At 38.3% G+C, this 20,583-nt stretch overlaps 1 protein-coding gene across 9 annotated transcripts in view; it reads left to right on the top strand.

Annotated features, from left to right (window-relative positions):
- TRRAP (transformation/transcription domain associated protein) overlaps nt 1–20,583 on the top strand; it is a 160,371-nt gene that overhangs the window by 93,172 nt on the left and 46,616 nt on the right. For all 9 annotated transcript variants that reach the window (XM_072597814.1, XM_072597816.1, XM_072597813.1 and 6 more), the window contains exon 57: nt 12,690–12,881. In XM_072597814.1, coding sequence (XP_072453915.1) covers nt 12,690–12,881 — 192 coding nt within the window. The remainder of the gene's footprint in view (nt 1–12,689; nt 12,882–20,583) is intronic.

Here is a 20,583-nt window from a genome sequence, read left to right as displayed (position 1 = left end):
AAAAACTGATGGGGCATTTAAAGCTCTTTACAACCTGACCCTTTCCTACGTTTCTGATCTTCTTTCACATTATTCCCTTCATGTGCTTTGCGGTTCACCTGTAGTAGCCTCCTAACTGTCCCTCAGACAGGGCACTTAACCTTCTCAGTCTCTGTTTCCTTATTTGTAGAATAATGGGTGTGGATTTAAGGGCTCTGAGATTTTTTTCTAGCTTTCAATCTATGATCCTGTGATATGTCTCCATGCCTTTGTACTGTCTGTCTCCCATGCCGGGAACCACAGGGCTTCTGGGAATCCTTGATTTCCTTCAGAGCTCAGTTCAAGTACCACCTCCTCCTCCCTTCAGCTGCTAGTCCCTTCTCTCAAAATTGCCTTGTTCTTATTTTATATATTGACATTGAGGTCTTCCTTTCCTCTCCTTGCTCCTTGTGAGGTCTAGGACTTTTTCCACTTTTGCCTTTGAATAGTTAGTGCTTATTTGCCAGACATTGTATTTTGTAATACCTATCAAAAATAAGAGCTTAGTAGGTTCTGATTGATTTGAAGTCTCTATCATTGTGCCACCCAGCCCCCTCTTGGCCTTCTGCCGTTCAACACTTGGAAAAAAAATTGTGAATGAAACCATAGCACCCTCATCAGTTTGTGGATGACTAGTTGGAAGGGAGACATAATGCTCTGACTGACAGAATTGAGATCCAAGAAAGATCTGGATTAGGGTAGAATGTGGGCAGAATATAACAGGATGAAGCTTTCTAGGGAATAAACATCTTTCACTTATGTTAAGAAAAAAATCAACTATTTTACCTCTGGAGGAAGGGGCTGTTTTTAGAAATCAGTTCCTCTAACATGACTTCCACATCTTAGAAGCCAGTGAGAGAACTCAATGTGAACCCTCAGTGGCATGTGGGAGCCAAAGAAGCCAATGCAGGCTTAGAGTCCAGAGTTCAGAGTGAGGAAGACAGTCAACTAACTATCTGAATTTTACCATAGAGCTAATGATTAATTCTGGGTATTGTGTTTTTGAGGTAAATTATAAAGCTGGCGTATATATAGGAGAGAAGGATCCTAGATAGTTAAAGGACTCACAATCATTCTGTATGAAAAATGCTTGAAGTAATTGGGAATCAATAGAGAAGACTTAGTAGGATGGGAACTACATTAAGATATGCAAATATTTGAAGGTGTATCATTTTAAAGGGGAATTAGTTATGTTCTGCTTGACCTTAGAAGGTAGAACTGGACAGTGGGTGGAAGATATGGGGAGATCAATTTCTGCTTCGAGTAATGAAAATCTTCCTTACACTTAAAGCTGTCCCAAGAGGAAAGGAACTATGTTAGAGGGTTGTGAGTTTCTTCAAACAAACGTTAGCTAACCATTTGTCAGAGATGTTGTAACCAGAGTTTCATGGTTTAATTGGAACTTGCACTAGATAACTTCCTAGGACCCTTATGATGCTAATTCTGCAAGGTATTGTTTTATTCCACTGCCCATTAATGATAATATCAACAAAAGCCCAAAATGCCTCTCTGAAGTTCTATATGGACTTAGAACATAGCCCAATTTTTAGATTGTCAAAATGAAATATATCTTTTAAGGAACAAGAATTATTTTCCCACCTCATTGTTTCTTCTCCTTTCCTAAGAATCAAAATTATAAATTAATTGATAATTACCTAGCTAAAAAACTTGGACTATATGAAGAAATGTGAGAAACAAGAGGTTTTTGGTTCTTTTAACTGTTACATGTGGGAAAAGTTAAAAGAGCAGATTTCTTGTCAGTAGATTTTGTTGACACAATTCTGTACTTTCAGAGTTAAAACCAATATGAATTATATTAATACAGTTAACTTCAGGAAAGTAAATTATGTAGAGTAGAAATGATTATGGGATAAAGTAAATGAAAAGCTGCAACAGTGATATATTTAAGCTTTATCTCATTACTCAGAGGAGTTTTCACAAAGCAATAATGTTTGTTTTTATTGAGCCTCCAGGGCAAATTTGTAAGAATTCTCTTTCAAGTTTGGATAGTTTCTTTTGATGGTCATCCTACCTCTTAGACTAGAAAATTATATATTTTTTTTTATATGTTAGGGGTTAAAAATGATAGATTCCCCTTTGCTTCTGGGTGGCAGCATGCACATAGTGTATCAACCAGAGGTCAGAACTGTAAAGGTGTTTACTCTTAATTAAGATGGTAGCCCTGGGACAGTCCCCTAAAACATGGCCACATTAAAAAAGTTCAAATGCTGAAGTTCTATAGTGGCAAAATGTGACTGAGTAGTTTGAGATTGAGGATGGAATTCAAAGAAATAATTAAGCATTACTTTCAAAAAAACCAGTTAATTGATTATACACAGTAATAGGGCACCATCAGTTATCTTCTCTGTGTTGGCTTAGCATATTGCTAATGGGAAAGGGCAAGAAAGACGTGACTGAGCAGTGAACTGAACTTTTATTTACCATGCATGAAGAGTGATTTAAGAGACTTCAGTGAACTTATTCTGGGCTTAAAGTGGTAATCCTGCCAATAACTTCAGGCATGAGCATTACACAGCAAAGTTTGTTTAGGCAATTAATTAGAATGTGCAATGTTGACACCAAGACTACAGGCTTCTAAAAGAAATTAGTAATGAGACGTTGTGGACTGAGCACACAATCACAAAATAACCTTCTTGTTCTCTTAGTTTCATAAAAATGGTTGATGAGTGAGCTAGCATCTTAAAGCTGTTGCTGTTTCATCAGGAGTATTTATACAGAGAGCAAAAAAAAAAACCCTGCCATCTACCAGGCAGGTAAATGTTAATTATGATTTATGCATATTTTTCCATAATGTTAAATTCATGCATTTGGGTTGTTGTATTGTCTTTGAAAGGAGTATTTGATCCTTAAATCACACCAAATAATGCTGCTTTATAGATAACATTTATTTTGAGTATATTATGTGTTTCCATTTGAGATCACTTTAATAGCTGAAGAAAAAGTATTAGTTTGGGGTTTGGAGATTTTTAGGAAAAAGGATGTCTCAGTTGTTGTAACAATTAGCAGATATCTCCTAGTTTTGCAAGGGAATAGATTTTTGTCAGCTTTACATGGGAAGTGTTAATTCTATGATTTCTTTATTCATGAGCAACACTTCTAAGCCTCAGGAGACAGAATTACATTCTTCAGATAACTTCTATCTGATAGAACATCAATGAGTATAAAACAGCGCATTTTCTGTGTGCCCACTCTGTGCACAAATGCAGTAATTGATTTTATCTTCAGTTGCAACTGACAAAAAGCAGAAGACACACATAGGCCACAGGGTTGCAGGTGCTGGGGTTTTGGGGGGTGAGGGCAGGATCTTAGAATAACAAGATGTAGAGGAGTTAGCACTTACTGTTTCCAGAATTTTTTTGTTCATCAGAACTTTTCTGAGTGTGTCATTTAATATCTTACAGAGGGAAGCAAGGAAAACATTTGACCGTTATCATATTTTTTTCTTTTCAACTGACTTTTAACCACTGTCCTCCTCATATTTAAATGAAACGCCATGATATTTTATTGCATAAATTATTCTGTCACTTGTACTATTATAATGAGTTTGATGATACCTAATCCGAACTCTAGTAATTGCTACTACCTCCCACAGACTTGGGGATACAAATATTTTTCCCAAATTGAAATTGGGTAGATTGTTTTGATTTGATTCCTGTCTTGAAGTGCAATACATCCAGATTTAAAATAATTTATCTTCTTCACTTGATATTTTGGGACTTGTAATGACTGCTTTAAACTTGTTTATCCTCTCAGTTGGGCTATAGAAATGGTTTTGAATAGGGTGCAGTATATTCTCTGTCACCTTCATTTGCCTTTTCATTCTCTGTCATGGTCCTGACAGAATTTTTAAACCTTTTCTCTTCCTTCTTCCTCTCTTCTTCCTCTCAGCTGAGAATCTTACTTCATCCTTTTCTAAGAAAATAGACCATTCAGAGTGAGCTCCCTTTTCTCTCCATATCAAGTCTTGGTATTATCCCTTATTCTCTCCATCTCTGAGGAAGAGATGACTCTTCTCATCAGAGCCAAATCCTTCATAGGCCATTGATGTCATCCCATACTGTCTTTTCCCTCACATTGCCCCCGAGAATCACCTACCCCATCCCAGTACTCAGATTCTTCTTTTCTTCCTGTTGCTTATAAACATTCCCAAGTCTTCTTTTCCCAGTCTTGGAACAAACAGATTATACCCAGCCATCCCCTCAAGCTACTGTTCTATATTTCCCTTTTCTTTCACAGCCAGAATTCCTCCACTTTCCCTTCTTTCACTCACTTCTCAGCCTTTTGCAGTCTGACTTCCACCTCATTATTCAACTGAAACTCCTTTCTTCAGTCATTTTGGAACTCTTAATTGCCATACCTTATGGCCTTTTCTCAACCCTCATCCTTTATCTCTCTAGCATTTAGTGCTGCTGACCTACTTGAGTATACTCTTTTTCTCTGGGTTTTTGTGACACTGCCTTCTCTCTTGTTTCCATTGATTGGATTTACTCCAGGTTTCTGATCTGAACTCTCTTCTCCCTCTTTTACTTGGTGACCTCATCAGCCATCTCTATGCAGATGGCTCTCATGTCTATGTCTTTGTATGTATGTGTACATGTCCAGTCCTAATCTCTCCTGAGTTCCAGTTCTACATTTTCCATTAATTGAAATCAGATGGCTCATAGACATCTCAAAATCAGCATATCCAAAACTGAACTCATCTTTCCCTTAAACCTCTTCCTACTTTCTTCCAAATGCCCCAGTCTGTTCTGAGAATACCACCATCCTTCTAGACACTCAGGTTCTCTCATCCTTAATTCCACACTCTTCCTCATACTATATATCAATGCTATACTCTTCCTCATACTATATATATATCTGTTGACAGATTTTGTAACTTCTTAAATAATATCGCTTTCTCTGTACATATTAGTCAAACGTCCTGGTTCAAGTCCTATCCCCTCTCACCTGGATTATTGTCATAAGTTCCTAATGGGCCTTCCTGCCTCAAATTTTCTAAAGCACAGGTCTAACAACACCATTTCTCTACTCAGCTGAATTTCAGTGATTCCCTGTTGCTGCTGGGATGAGAGATAAGCTCCTCAGTCTAGCTTTAAGCCTTCTAGCTCCAAACTACTTTTTCAGTCTTATTATACATCTTTCTCTTTTATGAATTCTACAGTCCATCCAGACTGTCTTGCTTTTCTTACACATAACTCTCTCTTTTTTTTTCTATACCTTTAAAGTGGCTGTCACTCATGCCTTAAATGTACTCCTTCCTCCCCTAAGAGAGAAATCTATTCATGATAGATAATGTGGGAAAAGCTTAGAGGCAGGACAGTTTGGCTACCATAAGACTAGAAAAGGTAGATTAGGGTCAAATTATGAAAGGTCTTGAATGATGAACTGATGCTTACAGTTTTATTCACTAGGCAGTGGGGAACCATTGAAGATTATTTTGATCAAGAGATTGACATTGGTAGATCAGTACCTTACAGATATTTGTCACTTGGAAAAAATATTTTGTTAGAATATTCTGAACTTCAGATGTGTGATGGTCAGGAATAAATCATATATTTGATCTCATCTGCTTCTTTATTCCATCTTTTGCAATAAGTTGTTTTAGTGAAGTGTTTATAAAAAAGATATCTGGCCTCTATCATATACGTAGTTGGAAAAAGGAAGACTTTTAACAGTAAAATAAAATATTATTTAAGAAAATAGTTTTGACATAATGACTAACTCCCTTTTTGCCCCCCTCCCCGCAAAAAAAAGTCCTAGGGATCAGAGGTCTCATTTGTCTGCACTTGGAGAACCACTGTTTTTTAAATCATTTGAACTGGGCTTTAAAAGTATGGGTCACCATTCAGTAGATGGAAAGAAGAAAGATATTTAAGGCATAGCAACAGTGTGAACAAAGATGCAGGAACATATTCAATAAACAAAGCATAATCTAGGCATTGAGAAGTAGGGTGGCACCAGAGTGTAGAAGCCTGGAGTGCCAAGGCAAGGTATTGGGACTCTTATTGGTAAGGAACCACTGAAGATTTTTGAACAAAGAAGTGAGAAATATGCGGAGTGTGCCATGTGTGAAGACTGGACTGAAGGAAAGGATGTAGTAGAGACTTGTTAGGAGGCTGTTGCAGTCATCCAGATGGGTGGTAATGAGGAGCCTGTACTAGGGTGATGGTTATGGGAACAGATAACAGCTGGTAGATATAGGAGGTATTATGGAGGTTCTGTAGAACTTGGTAACTGCTTGGATATAAAGAAAGGGGAAAGTTGAATATCAAAGTTAAAGTATCAGACATTGGAGACTAGCTTATAGTGGTACTACTGACAAAAATGAAGCCAAAAGGAGGTTCAGATTTAGTTATTTTTAAACATAAGTTGTTCGTGATAATTCTGGGCGGAGCTGGAGGGAAGGAGGAACTTGTGTTAGAAACTGTGTAAGCATTTAAAAGTATCATCTCATTTGATCCTTACAACAAGTTTGTGAGTTAGGGGCTGTTATTAACCCCATTTTACAGTTGAGGAAACTGATGCAAATAGGTTGCGTGACTTACCCATTTTCACATACAGAGTATTTGAGGTACCACTTGAACTCAAGTCTTTCTGACTCCAGGCCTAGTACTCTATCCACTGTGTTGCTAAGCATTGAAGTCCTGGAACCTAAGAGATCATGGAGAGAAATCTAGATTTGGGATTCATAGGTAGCTTCTGATCTGCCTTCCTTGCCTCCCCCTTTTCTTCCACCTTGCCATTTGCCAAGAGCTCTCATTCACCCCTCCTCCTAATTTCACATTCTTCTGACATCTTCTCCTACTATTCCCTCTTTTACTCCAGTCCTTATGAGGAGGCCCTTCTGCTTGCCAAAGCCAACCCCTCTCCATGCACCCTTGACCCATCCCCTCCTCTTTGCAAGAAGATTGCTCCCAGAATTATTTCACTCCCTAATTTTCGATCTCTTCCTGTCTCCTGACACCTTCTAAAAAGTTATGTTCTTTAAAAAAACAACAAAACCCTCCTGAGATTCTACCATGCCAGTTATTGCCCTATATCTCTCTTTGTCTTCCAAGCTAAACTTTTTGGTAAAACCATCTGTAATTGGTGTCTCTGTTTTTTTTCACTTCACTTTTTTAAACTCTGCAATCAGACTCAGACTTCATTATTCAACTGAAACTGTTCATTCTGAAATGACCAGTGATGCTGTCAGTCAGCAGGCATTTATTAAGCACGTATTGTGTGCCAGGTACTTACTAAGAGCTGGGAATACAAATACAGGTGGAAAGACAGGCAGTTGCTGCCCTCAAGGACCTTATATTCTAATGGGAGGAAGGAAAGGAAAGTGAAGATTGGAGGAGCGGGGAAGAGAGACAGAGGTACAGGGGGTAAGGGAAAGCCCTGGAGTGCAGTAGGGAATAAGACGTGTCTGGTCTCCCTTCTTAAATAGAGGGAGGCTGCAGGGGTGGAGGCTCTTTTCCATTTCTAGGACTGGAGTGAAGCTTCAAGGTGAAGAACGGGGGCATGGCAGGACAGAATGATCACAGTAATTATTATAATTTCTACAACAACTATAGAGTTTATATAGCACTGTGAGGTCTGCAAAGCATTTTACATAGGCTTTCTTATTTGATCCTCACAGGAACCTTATTTGGTAGGTTTATGCTTTATTTTTATTTTACAGATGAAGAAAGTGAGGTACAGGCAAGCCATGAGCAGTTTTTAAGAGCTGCTATAAGCTAGGTACTGTGATAAGAACTGGGGGTACAAAAAAAAGATAGATTCTGCCTTTGAGGAGCTCCCATTCTAATGGAAGAGACAACATGCAAAAACTACATACAAACAAGCTCTATACAGGATAAATGGGAAATAATCAATAGCGGGAAAACCTTGAAAGTAACACAGATTGGGAAAATTCTTGTAGAAGGTGGGATTATAGCTGGAACTTGAGGGAAGCCAAGAGGAAGAGATGAAGAGGAAGAATGTTCCAGGCCTGGGGGACTAACTGGAGCTGAGAGGTCTTTTTTAAGGAACAGCAAAAAGTCTTAAAGCCATTGGATCAAAGAGAAAATGAGGGGGGGAGGATTGAAGTGTAAGGGGTAAGAAGACTGGGAAGTTTTTTGATTGGTAGGTTATATAAAAAGGGCCTTAAACACCAATCAGAGGATTTTATATTTGATCCGGTAGGTGACAAGGAGCCACTGGAGTTGTGACTTTTCTCAGCATTTCCACACAGTTTAGTAAGTGTCTGAGGCAGGATTTGATTTCAAATCTTCCTGACTCTAAGCTCCATCCACTAGTTTCTCCATTGATTTCTTAATTGCCAAATCTAATGGCTTCTTCTCAGTCCTCATCTCTTGACCTTTCTGTTTGCCACTCCTCTGCTTTATCCTATCTGGGTTTTTTGTGATAAACTCTTTTTTTTTTTAATTGTTCTACCAATATTACCATAACTTAATTTCTTTTGCTAGTTCTTTTAACCAAAGCACATCCATTCAGTGTCAGTGTTTCCCAATGCTCTTTCCTGAGACCTCTTCTCTATAAGTCTCTGACTTAGTGGTCTCAACTACTTTACAGGTTCAGTTATCTTTAATGCGGATGATTATTAGATCTATTTATGTAGCCCCTTGTAGGACCCTACGTAGGTCTCTTTCCTGAACTCTGTATCACCGTCGGCTTATTGGACATTCAGAACTGGATGTTCTTTTTACATTTCAAACCTAACATGTCTCAACAGAGTTCACTACTTCTTCTGCCTCCCCACCACCAAAACAAAAACCTTACCCTCTTCGGAACTTATTCACCTAGAATTTTGTTTTATTTTTTTTGGATTAATGAGAATCCTTCTCACTCCCATTCTTCTTCCCCTTTATCCGCATTGAGAAAGAGAATACCCTCAGAAGAAATGTAGTTAAGCAAAACAAATTCCTGAATCGACCATGTCCCACCAGAATCCTCTTAAACTATATGAGTCCATTACCTCTCTGTTTAGAGGTTGGGTAGTATGTTTCATCATGTATAAATGTATGTCTTTTTTTTTTGCATCTTGAGTCCATCATCAGGATGAAACATAGTAGGTAGAGTCCTACCTCTATCAGGAGTGGTCTAGAATCCTGTCTGATCACTGGTTCATCTAAAGTTATCTGTCTTTACAAATACTGTTATATAAATCGTTAAACATAAGGCACTTTTCTCATCTCATTTTGAGGAATGCTGTTATGATATGAAGATTTCTGTAACATGACTGTTCTTGCCTCCCAGCAGGTGACCTGTTAATATTGTCGCTGTAGTTAAAATATTAAAGGAAAATACTGATTTAATGACTCTCCTTATCATTTCTTGTGCCATGTAGACGTCGGTTGGTCTTTTGATATTTATCATTATGTGCTATAATTATATTTGGATGCACCATAAGATTAACATCCAAAACTCTTGTAAGATAATACAGTTCATGGACAGAGAGTTGGATAATGAGACTGGGTCCTGAACTTTGGCCTGAACTCTGGCAGGTAATTGACACTATAGAAGCAAAGTTAGTAGTAAAGCCAGAGGAGGAAAGAAACCGTCTGGGAATAACTCTGACCCTAGGACAAACCTGTTAATACTCTCTATCTTAGTCCTTTAGATATAGTTATATTTAGATAGGTGTAATTAAGTTTGGTCCATAGCAGACCAAGACCTAAAAGAAAACTTTAACTTTTTCCTTTCATTGCTTGATGCTGGTAAGTTAAACACTGGTTGAATTGTTTCTAGCTTTTTTTCTTCATCTTTAGAAATGCCAGGGAATAAAAATGTTCATTTAAAATATACATATATGTATATATTTTTAAATTTCATGTAAAAACAATTTTTAATATTCTTTTAAAAAAAATTTTGAGTTGCAAATTCTCTTCCTCCCTCACCTCCCTCCGTCTTGAGAAGGCAAGAAACTTGATACAGGTTACATATGTAGAGTCACGCAAAATGTATTTCCGTATTAGCCATGTTGTGAAAGAAAACACTGACAAAAAAAAAAGACACCCAAACCCAAGAAAAATAAGAGAAGGTAAAAAGTAGTATGTTCGGTCTGCATTCAGACTCCATGAGGTCTTTCTCTGGAGGGTGGGTAGCATTTTTCATCTTAAGTCCTTCAGAATTGTCTTGGTTCATGAGAATAGCAGTCATTCTTAGTTGATTCTTGTACAGAATTGCTCTTACTGTCTACACTGTTCTGGTTTTGCTCACTTGGCTTTGCATCAGTTCATGTAAGTCTTTCCAGGTTTTTCTGAAATCTACCTGCTCATCATTTCTTATAGCACAATTTAATAGTAATAGCAACAATTGTATACTACAACTTGTTCAACCTTTCTGCAATTGATGAACATCCCCTCAGTTTCCAATTCTTTGCCTCCACAAAGGGAGATACTATAAATGTTTTTGAACAAATAGGTTCTTTTCCTTTTTCTTTTTTAAATCCTTTTTAAAATCTCTTTGGGATACAGATCTAGTAGTGATATTTCTGGGTCAAAGAATGTACACAGTTTTATAGCTCTTTGGGCATAGTTTTTCCACATCCCCTTCAACATTTGTTGTTTTCCTTTTCTGTCATATTAACCAATTTGATAGGTGTGAGATGGTGCCTCAGAGTTGTTTTAATTTGTATTTCTCTTAAGCAGTAATGATTGAGCATTTTTTCATATAATTATGGATAGATTTGATTTCTTCTTTTTGAAAACTGCCTATTCATGTACTTTGACCATCTATCAAGTGGTGAATGACTCATATTCTCGTAGATTTGACTCAGGTCTTTATGTATTTGAAAGAAAAGGCCATTATTAGAAGAATTTGTAGAAAAACTTGTAAAAAATTTTCCTACCAAACTGCTTATTTTTAAAGTGCTAAATTATGAAATTTAGCATTAATTATTTTAATCATTAACTATTAAAAATCATTAACTATTATTAGTTAATGTTAAAATAGTTATAAAGTCATTAACTATTTTAATTATATTATTATAATTTAAAATATTACTAATAACCATGGCCTGATTAAGATAGTTCTCAAAGATGACTTCTTTTGCTTGAATCCTAGCTTAATTGAATAATTAAAGTGTGTAATGACTAGGGAAGCTTTGTCCTCAATTAAAATTGAAGAAATTACTTGAATAGATAAACTTATTTTTATGTTCATGGAACATGTTACTCTGGTCAACAAGTTGAATAGCAGGTACTTTATTTAAGAGTTTACTATGTGCCCGGCGCTGTTGCTGAGTGCTAGGGGAACAAAAGAAAGGCTAAAACAATTCTCCTTCTCAAGAAGCTTACATTTTAATGTAGGAGGTTCTAAACTGTTTCAATGTGAGGAGGGAGCCCCTTTGACAGATTGCAGAAGCCTACGGGACCCCTTCTTACAAACATGTTTCTGAATATATAAAATACATAGAATCAGAAAAGAAATCAATTATATTTAAATGTAGTTATCAAAAAATTTTTTAAGTTCACAGACTCTAAGTTAAGAATCTTTTTCTTATAAGTATGTGTAGCGTAAATGTTTATACCATGTAAATAAGTGACTAGGTATCTCAAACCTTGAAATAGAGAGTGGAATATGGGTTTTTTTGTTTTGTTTTTCTTGCCTGTGTGCTGAAAATGAGTGAATTTGTTATTTCTGAGTGGCAATAATTTTAATTTTATAATATGAAAATTGTCAGCTATCAGTAATTACATGTTTGTTTTAGTCAGAAGTTTTTTAGTAATGAAAAATTTATATTGTATGATAGAGATAAGGCTAGAAATTTTAATTTCAGTTGCAGATTGCGCGTAAAGCTGTTTGTTATAGTACTCTTAGTAGAATGTGCCAGTGTTATTTTATATTTTCCCTTGCATTTTCTAAATCAGCTATCATACTTTTTATTTTGATAATGTTAAACATCATATTTTTTATGAGTAGAATATGCTTTTTAGATGTATTTTAAGTTTTTACAAAATGTTTCATCATCCACTTAAAAATTAAGCGCAAAAATACCTTGGCTTTTGAATTGAACTAATTTTTATTTAAAAAAAATTATATTCCATTACTGAACATAGCATAGTAAGACTTATAAACCTAAAATCAGTAATTTCTCTATTAATGCCCTTTTTGCCCCCTGCTTTTAAAAACAAAGGCTATATTGAGACCAGAAAAAATAGATTAATTTCTAAACATTGGAGTTAATAAAAAACAAAATTTGATATGAAACACACTTGTTATTTTTAAAAAGTTCTATTATTTTAAATGACATCAGTCCCATTAAGTCACTAACAGTAGGAGGCCCAATCTTTGACCGTTGGAACCTGTGATCTAAGAAGCTGCTCTTGCAGTCCACATGCTGGTTGGTATCTGGGTTGTCATGACTGAACTATAAAAAAGCAGCTTAAATCTCCTAAAGCACAAGGTGGCTTTGTAGGAAGGAACTCCTAGCATGGCTTCCTGGTTGGAATTTATCTAATCCTTCTCTATAGCATTATAAAAGAACAAGGAGAAAACAGCTAAAATGGGAGCATATGTTGACCAGGTAATTTTTTGCATCAGAGCAAAGTGATTTTCATTTATGCCACTTGTTGCTTTTTTTACTAAGTGGACAGGGTAGTTTTCAGTTTCCTCGGTGGTAATTTGAAGAAAGATATTCTTAATCTTTTTTCTTCCACTAGGTGGAACTTAGTTGCCCAAAAGAGATGGCATGGAAAGTCAATATGTATCGAGGATACTTAGCTATTTGCCACCCTGAAGAACAGCAGCTTAACTTCATTGAACGTCTTGTGGAGATGGCCAGTAGTCTGGCCATTCGGGAATGGCGAAGACTTCCTCATGTCGTTTCCCATGTTCATACTCCCCTTCTTCAGGTAAGATGAAGGAAAAAACTTTTTTTCTTTAATGTTTACTTATTTATTCTTAGTTTTCAACATTCATTTCCACATCATTTTGAGTTCCAAATTTTCTCCCTATCTCTCTCCTCCCCCCACCCTAAAACGCTGAGCATTCTGATTACCCCTTTCACCAATCTGCCCTTCCTTCTAACACCCCTCCCTTACCTTATTCCCATCTTCTCTCTTGTCTAGGAGGGCACCATAAAATTCTATACCCCATCACCTGTCTTTCTTATTTCCCAGTTGAATGCAAAAAACAATTCTCAACATTTGTTGCTAAAACTTTGCGTTCCAACTTCTCTTCCTTCCTCCTTTCTCACCCATCCCCACTGAGAAGGCAAGCAATTCAATATAGGCTGTATATGTGTAGTTTGGCAAATGACTTCCATAATAGTCACGTTGCGTAGGACTAACCATATTTCCCTCCATCCTATCCTGCCCCCCCTTTCTTCTATTCTATCTTTTGACCTTGTCCCTCCTCCCCCAGAATGTTTGCTTCTAATTTCTCCCTCCTCTCATTTGCCCTCCCTTCCATCATCCTTCCCACCCTGCTTATTGCCTTCTCCCCTGCTTTCTGGTAGCATAAGATAGGTTTTCATACCAAATTGAGTGTGCACGTTATTCCTTGCTTGAGCCAAATGTGATGAGAGTGAGCTTCACTTTTTCCCTCTTACCTCCTCGCTTTCCCCCTCCATTGAAAAAGCTTTTTCTTGCCTTTTTTATGAGAGATAATTTGCTGCATTCCATTTCTCCCTTTCTCCTCCCAGTATATTCCTGTCTCACCCCTTAATTTTATTTTTTTAGATACGATCCCTTCCTATTCAACTCACCCTGTGCTGTGTGTGTGTATATAAAACCTCCAACTACCCAAATACTGAGAACAGTTTCAAGAGTTACAAATATTATCTTTTCATGTAGGAATGTAAACAGTTCAGCTTTAGTAAGTCCCTTATGATTTCTCTTTCCTGTTTACCTTTTCATGCTTTTCTTGATTCTTGATTTTGAAAGTCAAATTTTCTTTTCAGCTCTGGTGTTTTCATCAAGAATGCTTGAAAGTCCTTTATTTCATTGAATGACCATTTTTTCCTCTGAAGCATTATACTCAGTTTTGCTGGGTAGGTGATTCTTGGTTTTAATCCTAGTTCCTTTGACTTCTGGAATATCCTATTCCATGCCCTTCGGTCCCTTAATGTAGAAGCTGCTAGATCTTGTGTTATCCTGATTGTATTTCCATAATACTGAATTGTTTCTTTCTGGCTGCTTGCAGTATTTTCTCCTTCACTTGATAGTTCTGGAATTGGGCAACAAAATTCCTTGGTGTTTTTAGTTTGGGGTCCCTTTCAGGAGGTGAACGGTGGATTCTTTTGATGACTGTTTTGCCCTCTAGGTCTAGGACCTCAGGGCAATTTTCCTTGATTTCTTGGATGATGTTGTCCAGGCTCTTTTTTTCATCATGGCTTTGTGGTAGACCAATAATCCTTAGATTTTTCTCTCCTGGATTTATTTTCCAGGTCAGTTGTTTTTCAAGTTAGATATTTTACATTTCCTTCTATCTTTTCATTCTTTAGATTCTATTTGACTGATTCTTGATGTCTCATAGATTCATTAGCTTCTACTTGCCTGATTCTATTTTTTATCAAATTGCTTTCTTCAGTTAACTTTTGCATCTCCTTTACCATCTGTCTAATTGTTCCTTTTAGGGAGTTATTTTTGCCAGTTAGGTTTTATACTTCCATTTCCATTTGTCCAGTTTTCCTTTTTAAGCAGCCATTCTTTTCAGTGAATTCCTTTTTCATACTTTTAAAATCATTGACCAGTTTTTCTTCTATTTCTCTAATTTGGGTTTTTAAATTCTTCCAGAGCTCTTCCAAGAATACTCTTTGTGCTTCAGACCAGTCCATATTCCCTTCTGAAGTTTCAGATGGGAGTACAGTCTCAACGCTGACCTCTTTGGTATTTGTGTTTTGGTCCTTGTCCTCATAAAAAGATTCTATGGTCTTTTCTTTTCTGCTTTACTTTTTACTCATGACAACCCATTTACTGGCTTTTAAAGTAGATTTCTGTGACTGTGGCACAGGGAGCTGTGTCCCACAGTTCTTTTACCTAAAACTTGAGGCTTTGTGTGTTGTGGCCTCTGATTCTTTCAGCTAGAAACTAAAAATGCTGCAGCTTACCTGGTGCTGAGCAGGCTGGTGTTGGAAAGCAGAGGCCAGTTAGGTCTTTTTGGGTTTTCCCTGCAATTACCCTGGAGCTAGCTCAGTAAGTGTGGGGGAGGGGTGGTCTGGACTCTGGAGGCTCCTTTGCTGAGCTAGAGCATAGGCAAGCTCAGCTGTCTGTGCTAGTGTGTTCAAGATTCCACTGGGGTACTGAGGCACGCCTGGGGTCCTGGTGTTGGCAGTTGCTGGCTTCATCCCCCTGGGGCTCAGGATCTTCTCCCAGTTTGCTAGGTGGGGCTGCCTGGGACAGCTCTGATCCTGCACTGGTTGCCTTCAGCCACAGCAAGAGGAACCCTCCTTAGCCATCTTTCTAACCTCACAGGCTGAGAGTCTGTTTGCCCCTTGTGCTTCTCCCATTGTTCAGGGTTTTTCCTGGGGAGATATTCTCTGGACTCGTCATGGTCAACAAAGGGAGGGAGAGATCTGCCATCTTGGCTCCTGGAACCAGAAAATCGGAACTCAGAACTTAAAAAAAAATGTTAAAAATTGTTTCAACATGTAATTGGGGGGAAAGTAAAACATATATATTTTTTTAAATGATTATTTCTAAATCTTTCACATAAATTTTATGTATTTGACTGTATAAGTAATTTAGAGAGTTGCTTTGGGCCCTGAGAGTTTAAGGTGTCTTAGATACAGGGCTTGAACTCAGGCCTTGTTGCTACCAAGAGGGTCCCTCTGCTAATACCATGTGCCTCTTCAGTTTCTCAAGTGGAATCCCAATCTAGTAATTTTTCTAGGAAAACTGTAGCTTTTTTTCCTTAAGGAAAAGTAAATGGTCTTTATGTTTATTTATATAATAATAATAATTATATTACGTAATTAAATTATATTTATATAATTTATATTGCCAATCAAGTCTGTCACTTACTAGTAGATACCCAGGTTGAGAGCGTGTGTGTGTGTGTGTGTGTGTGTGTGTGTGTGTGTGTGTGTGTGTGTGTGTGTGTGTGTGTGTGTTTAGTAGTAAATTAAGATCCAATCTGGCTGTGTGGAACATTAGAAGAATTAATAGTTTTATAGAAAACAAAGATGACTTCCATAGGAACAGTTCTACAACCTAATTTGAAAGCATTTTGGTATCAGTTCTATTGTCAACAAAATAGAATTTCTTATGGTTGTAATCAGATATATGGGTTTTGAAAGAGGGGCCTGGAGATGTACAGTTAATGTTTTAGTTTTCACATGAGAACTACTAGCTTTAGGTTCCTTTTTATTTATTTACTTTAAGCAGGATCACTTCTATAATTTTATTTTATTTTTTATTTTTTTTACTAATTTATTTATTTAACTTTTAACATTCATTTTAACAAAATTTTGGGTTCCAAATTTTCTCCCCTTTTGTCCCCTCCCCCCCAAACACCAAGCATTCTAATTGCCCCTATGACCAATCTGCTCTCTCTTCTATCATCCCTCTCTGCCCTTGTCTCCATCTTTTCTTTTGTCCTGTGGGGCCAGATAACTTTCTATACCCCTTTACCTGTATTTCTTATTTCCTAGTGGCAAGAACATTACTCGACAGTTGTTCCTAACACTTTGAGTTCCAACTTCTTTACCTCCCTCCCTCCCCACCCCTTCCCTTTGGAGGGCAAGCAATTCAATATAGGCCAAATCTGTGTAGTTTTGCAAATGACTTCCATAATAGTTGTGTTGTGTAAGACTAATTGTATTTCCCTCCATCCTATCCTGTCCCCCATTACTTCTATTCTCTCTTTTGATCCTGTCCCTCCCCATGAGTGTTGACCTCAAATTGCTCCCTCCTCCCCATGCCCTCCCTTCCATCATCCCCCCCACCCTGCTTATCCCCTTATCCCCCACTTTCCTGTATTGTAAGATAGGTTTTCATACCAAAATGAGTGTGCATTTTATTCCTTCCTTTAGTGGAATGTGATGAGAGTAAGCTTCATGTTTTTCTCTCACCTCCTCTCTCTATCCCTCCACTAATAAGTCTTTTGCTTGCCTCTTTTATGAGAGATAATTTGCCCCATTCCATTTCTTCCTTTCTCCTCCCAATATATTTCTCTCTCACTGCTTGATTTCATTTTTTTAAGATATGATCCCATCCTCTTCAGTTCCCTCTGTGCACTCTGTCTCTACGTGTGTGTGTGTGTGCGTGCGTGTGTGTGTGTTTGTGTAATCCCACCCAGTACCCAGATACTGAAAAGTTGTAAGAGTTACAAATATTGTCTTTCCATGTAGGAATGTAAACAGTTCAACTTTAGTAAGTCCCTTATGACTTCTCTTTGCTGTTCACCTTTTCATGCTTCTCTTCGTTCTTGTGTTTGAAAGTCCAATTTTCTTTTCAGCTCTGGTCTTTTCATCAAGAATGCTTGAAAGTCCTCTATTTCATTGAAAGACCAATTCTTCTCCTGAAGTATTATACTGAGTTTTGCTGGGTAGGTGATTCTTGGTTTTAGTCCTAGTTCCTTTGACTTCTGGAATATCCTATTCCATGCCCTTCGATCCCTTAATGTAGAGGCTGCTAGATCTTGTGTTATCCTGATTGTATTTCCACAATACTTGAATTGTTTCTTTCTAGCTGCTTGCAATATTTTCTCCTTGACCTGGGAACTCTGGAATTTGGCCACAATGTTCCTAGGAGTTTCTCTTTTTGGATCTCTTTCAGGCAGTGTTCTGTGGATTCCTTGAATATTTATTTTGCCCTCTGGTTCTAGAATCTCAGGGCAGTTTTCCTTGATAATTTCATGAAAGATGATGTCTAGGCTCTTTTTTTGATCATGGCTTTCAGGTAGTCCCATAATTTTTAAATTGTCTCTCCTGGATCTATTTTCCAGGTCAGTTGTTTTTCCAATGAGATATTTCACATTATCTTCCATTTTTTCATTCTTTTGGTTTTGTTTTGTGATTTCTTGGTTTCTCATAAAGTCATTAGCCTCCATCTGTTCCATTCTAATTTTGAAAGAACTATTTTCTTCAGTGATCTTTTGAATCTCCTTTTCCATTTGGCTAATTCTGCTTTTGAAAGCATTCTTGTCCTCATTGGCTTTTTGAACCTCTTTTGCCAATTGAGTTAGCCTATTTTTCAAGGTGTTATTTTCTTCAGCATTTTTTCGAGTCTCCTTTAGCAGGGTGCTCACCTGCTGTTCATGCTTTGACTGCATGTCTCTCATTTCTCTTCCCAGCTTTTCCTTCACCTCTCTAACTTGATTTTCAAAATCCTTTTTGAGCTCTTCCATGGCCTGAGCCCATTGAGTGGGCTGGGATATAGAAGCCTTGACTTCTGTGTCTTTGCCTGATGGTAAGCATTGTTCTTCCTCATCAGAAAGGAAGGGAGGAAATGCCTGTTCACCAAGAAAGTAACCTTCTATAGTCTTATTTTTTTTCCCTTTTCTGGGCATTTTCCCAGCCAGTGACTTGACTTCTGAGTATTCTCTTCACACCCACTTTGCCTCCAGATCCTCCCAGCTAGTGCTTGGGGTCTGAGATTCCAATGCTACTTCCGAGCCTCAGGGCTTTTGACAGGGGCAGGGCTGCTGTTCAGTGTGAGATTAAGTTCAGGTGCTCAGGTGGGGGCAGGGCCGCCTCACGGGCTCAGTTCCCTCAGGGTGTTTATGCAGAGACCTTCAACAATGGATCCAGACTCCTGCCTGCTTGGGGAGCCCTGGTCTGCTCCCACCTCCGCTGCTGCGGAGGGGGCCTGAGTTATGGGGGCACCCCACTCCCCTCTCGACCTGCCAAAGAGACCCTCTCACCGACCCCCGTCACCTGTGGGTGGAGGGACCCCCGTGGCCGCTGGAGATCCTGTCCCTGAAGCTTTCTCGGATCTGCTCCTCTCAGTGCCGTGGCTGCGGCAGGGCTGTGCTTGGCTCCCAGTCCGCGGTGCCCAGTCTGCAGCGCAAAGGACCTTTTGTGAGAGGTTTGCAGGTCCCTCTGGAACAGAAATCTCCTTCGCTCCAATGTTCTGTGGCCTCTGGTGCTGCAGAATTCACAGTGAGTTGCTATTTACAGATGTTCATGTTGTGGGTTCGGAGCTATGTGTATGTGCTTCTTTCTACTCCGCCATCTTGGCTCCGCCCCTCCACTTCTATAATTTTATTCTGAAAATTAATACCCTAAAATTGAAGTTTTATTGAATATTTTATATGAATCGCCTAAATCAGATGGTACCATTATGCCTCAGCCCAGAATATTTTTTAGGGTCCATAGACAGAAAATTGCATGCTTTTCCTCAAGGTATTCTTGAACTTAATTCTATCTTCTGAAACTTGTTATCTGTAAGTGCTGGAAGTTGTAAGACACTGTCTAACACAAACTTCTTATTTTGCCAGTGAGGAAATTGAGACCCAGAGAGGTGAAAGGCCTGGCCACATTCGAATAGGTGGCAATGTCAGGACCGGAACTCAGTTCTTCTGTCCCCAAGATCCTGCTCATGTCTCCCATTACACTGCTATTTTGTTCTTCTCTTCTCTTCCCTTTCTGATTACTTCCTTGTCCTCTCTGCTGGAGGCTTGGGAAGTAATAGTCATGAAATACTTACTCTGTGTATTTAGTGCTAATACTTAGAGAGACAAAAAGACATAGGAAGTTAGCCCACATTGGTTAAGTTCACAGTGAAGAACTTTCCTTCCCCAGCTGAAGATCAAGTGAGATCAGATGAAATACTATTTGTGAAGTACTCAACACAGTGCTGATGCATAGTAGGTGCTTAATGAATACTTATCCTCCCCCCCTCAATTTTGCTGTCATTCTTACCCTCCTCTGTGTGGATAGCAGCTAAACATTCATCTTCAGTCCTTTTATTTCAGGTTCTCCAGGCGTGAACTTCCAGCTCACTACAGACAAACATTCTTGTTCTCTCTTTGCTTGTCACTATCAGTGGCAGTGCTGTTTTGGTCATAAAGACGGGTGATACATCAGCCTGTCCTCTGTCTCCTCATTCTTTTTCACATCTCATTGGTCTCCAGATTCTCCTGCTCTGGAATATCTGTCAAACCTCTCTCCTCTTTCCATCGTCAGTGGCTTTGGCCTCTCCAGTTCAGACTGATCTCCTTCAGGGCACTGTTATCCCAAGAGTTTAGGGCAGTATGTTGTAAATAGACATTAATAAATATTGTCTGAATGGGTGAATTGTACAATTATATCCAAATCTTCCTGCTTTGTGGATGCTAGAATTTTGACTCATACCTCTCTGATCTTCTTGCTGTCTTTTGGAAGTACTTCTATTAGATAAGCATGTCAGCTTTATTGAGAGAGAGAAGTGAGTATTTTGTGTGAATCGCCTAAATCAGATGCTGCCCTTAGGCCTCAGCCCAGAATGTTTTATAGGGTCCATAGACAGAAAATTGCATGCTTTTCCTCAAGGTGTTCTTGAACTTAATTCTATCTTCTGGAACTTGTTAGCTGTATGCCTGGAGAAGTTATTTACTTCCTCTGTTCCTCAGTTTCCTCAGCTATAAAATGGGAGTGATGAAGGTGCTCCCTTCTTCATAGGATAGTTGTGA

Source organism: Notamacropus eugenii, chromosome 3, assembly GCF_028372415.1.
Source record: "Notamacropus eugenii isolate mMacEug1 chromosome 3, mMacEug1.pri_v2, whole genome shotgun sequence".
Lineage (NCBI taxonomy): Eukaryota > Metazoa > Chordata > Mammalia > Diprotodontia > Macropodidae > Notamacropus > Notamacropus eugenii.
Note: the sequence above shows the minus strand (reverse complement) of the source record. Positions and strands in the feature narration are given on the sequence as shown.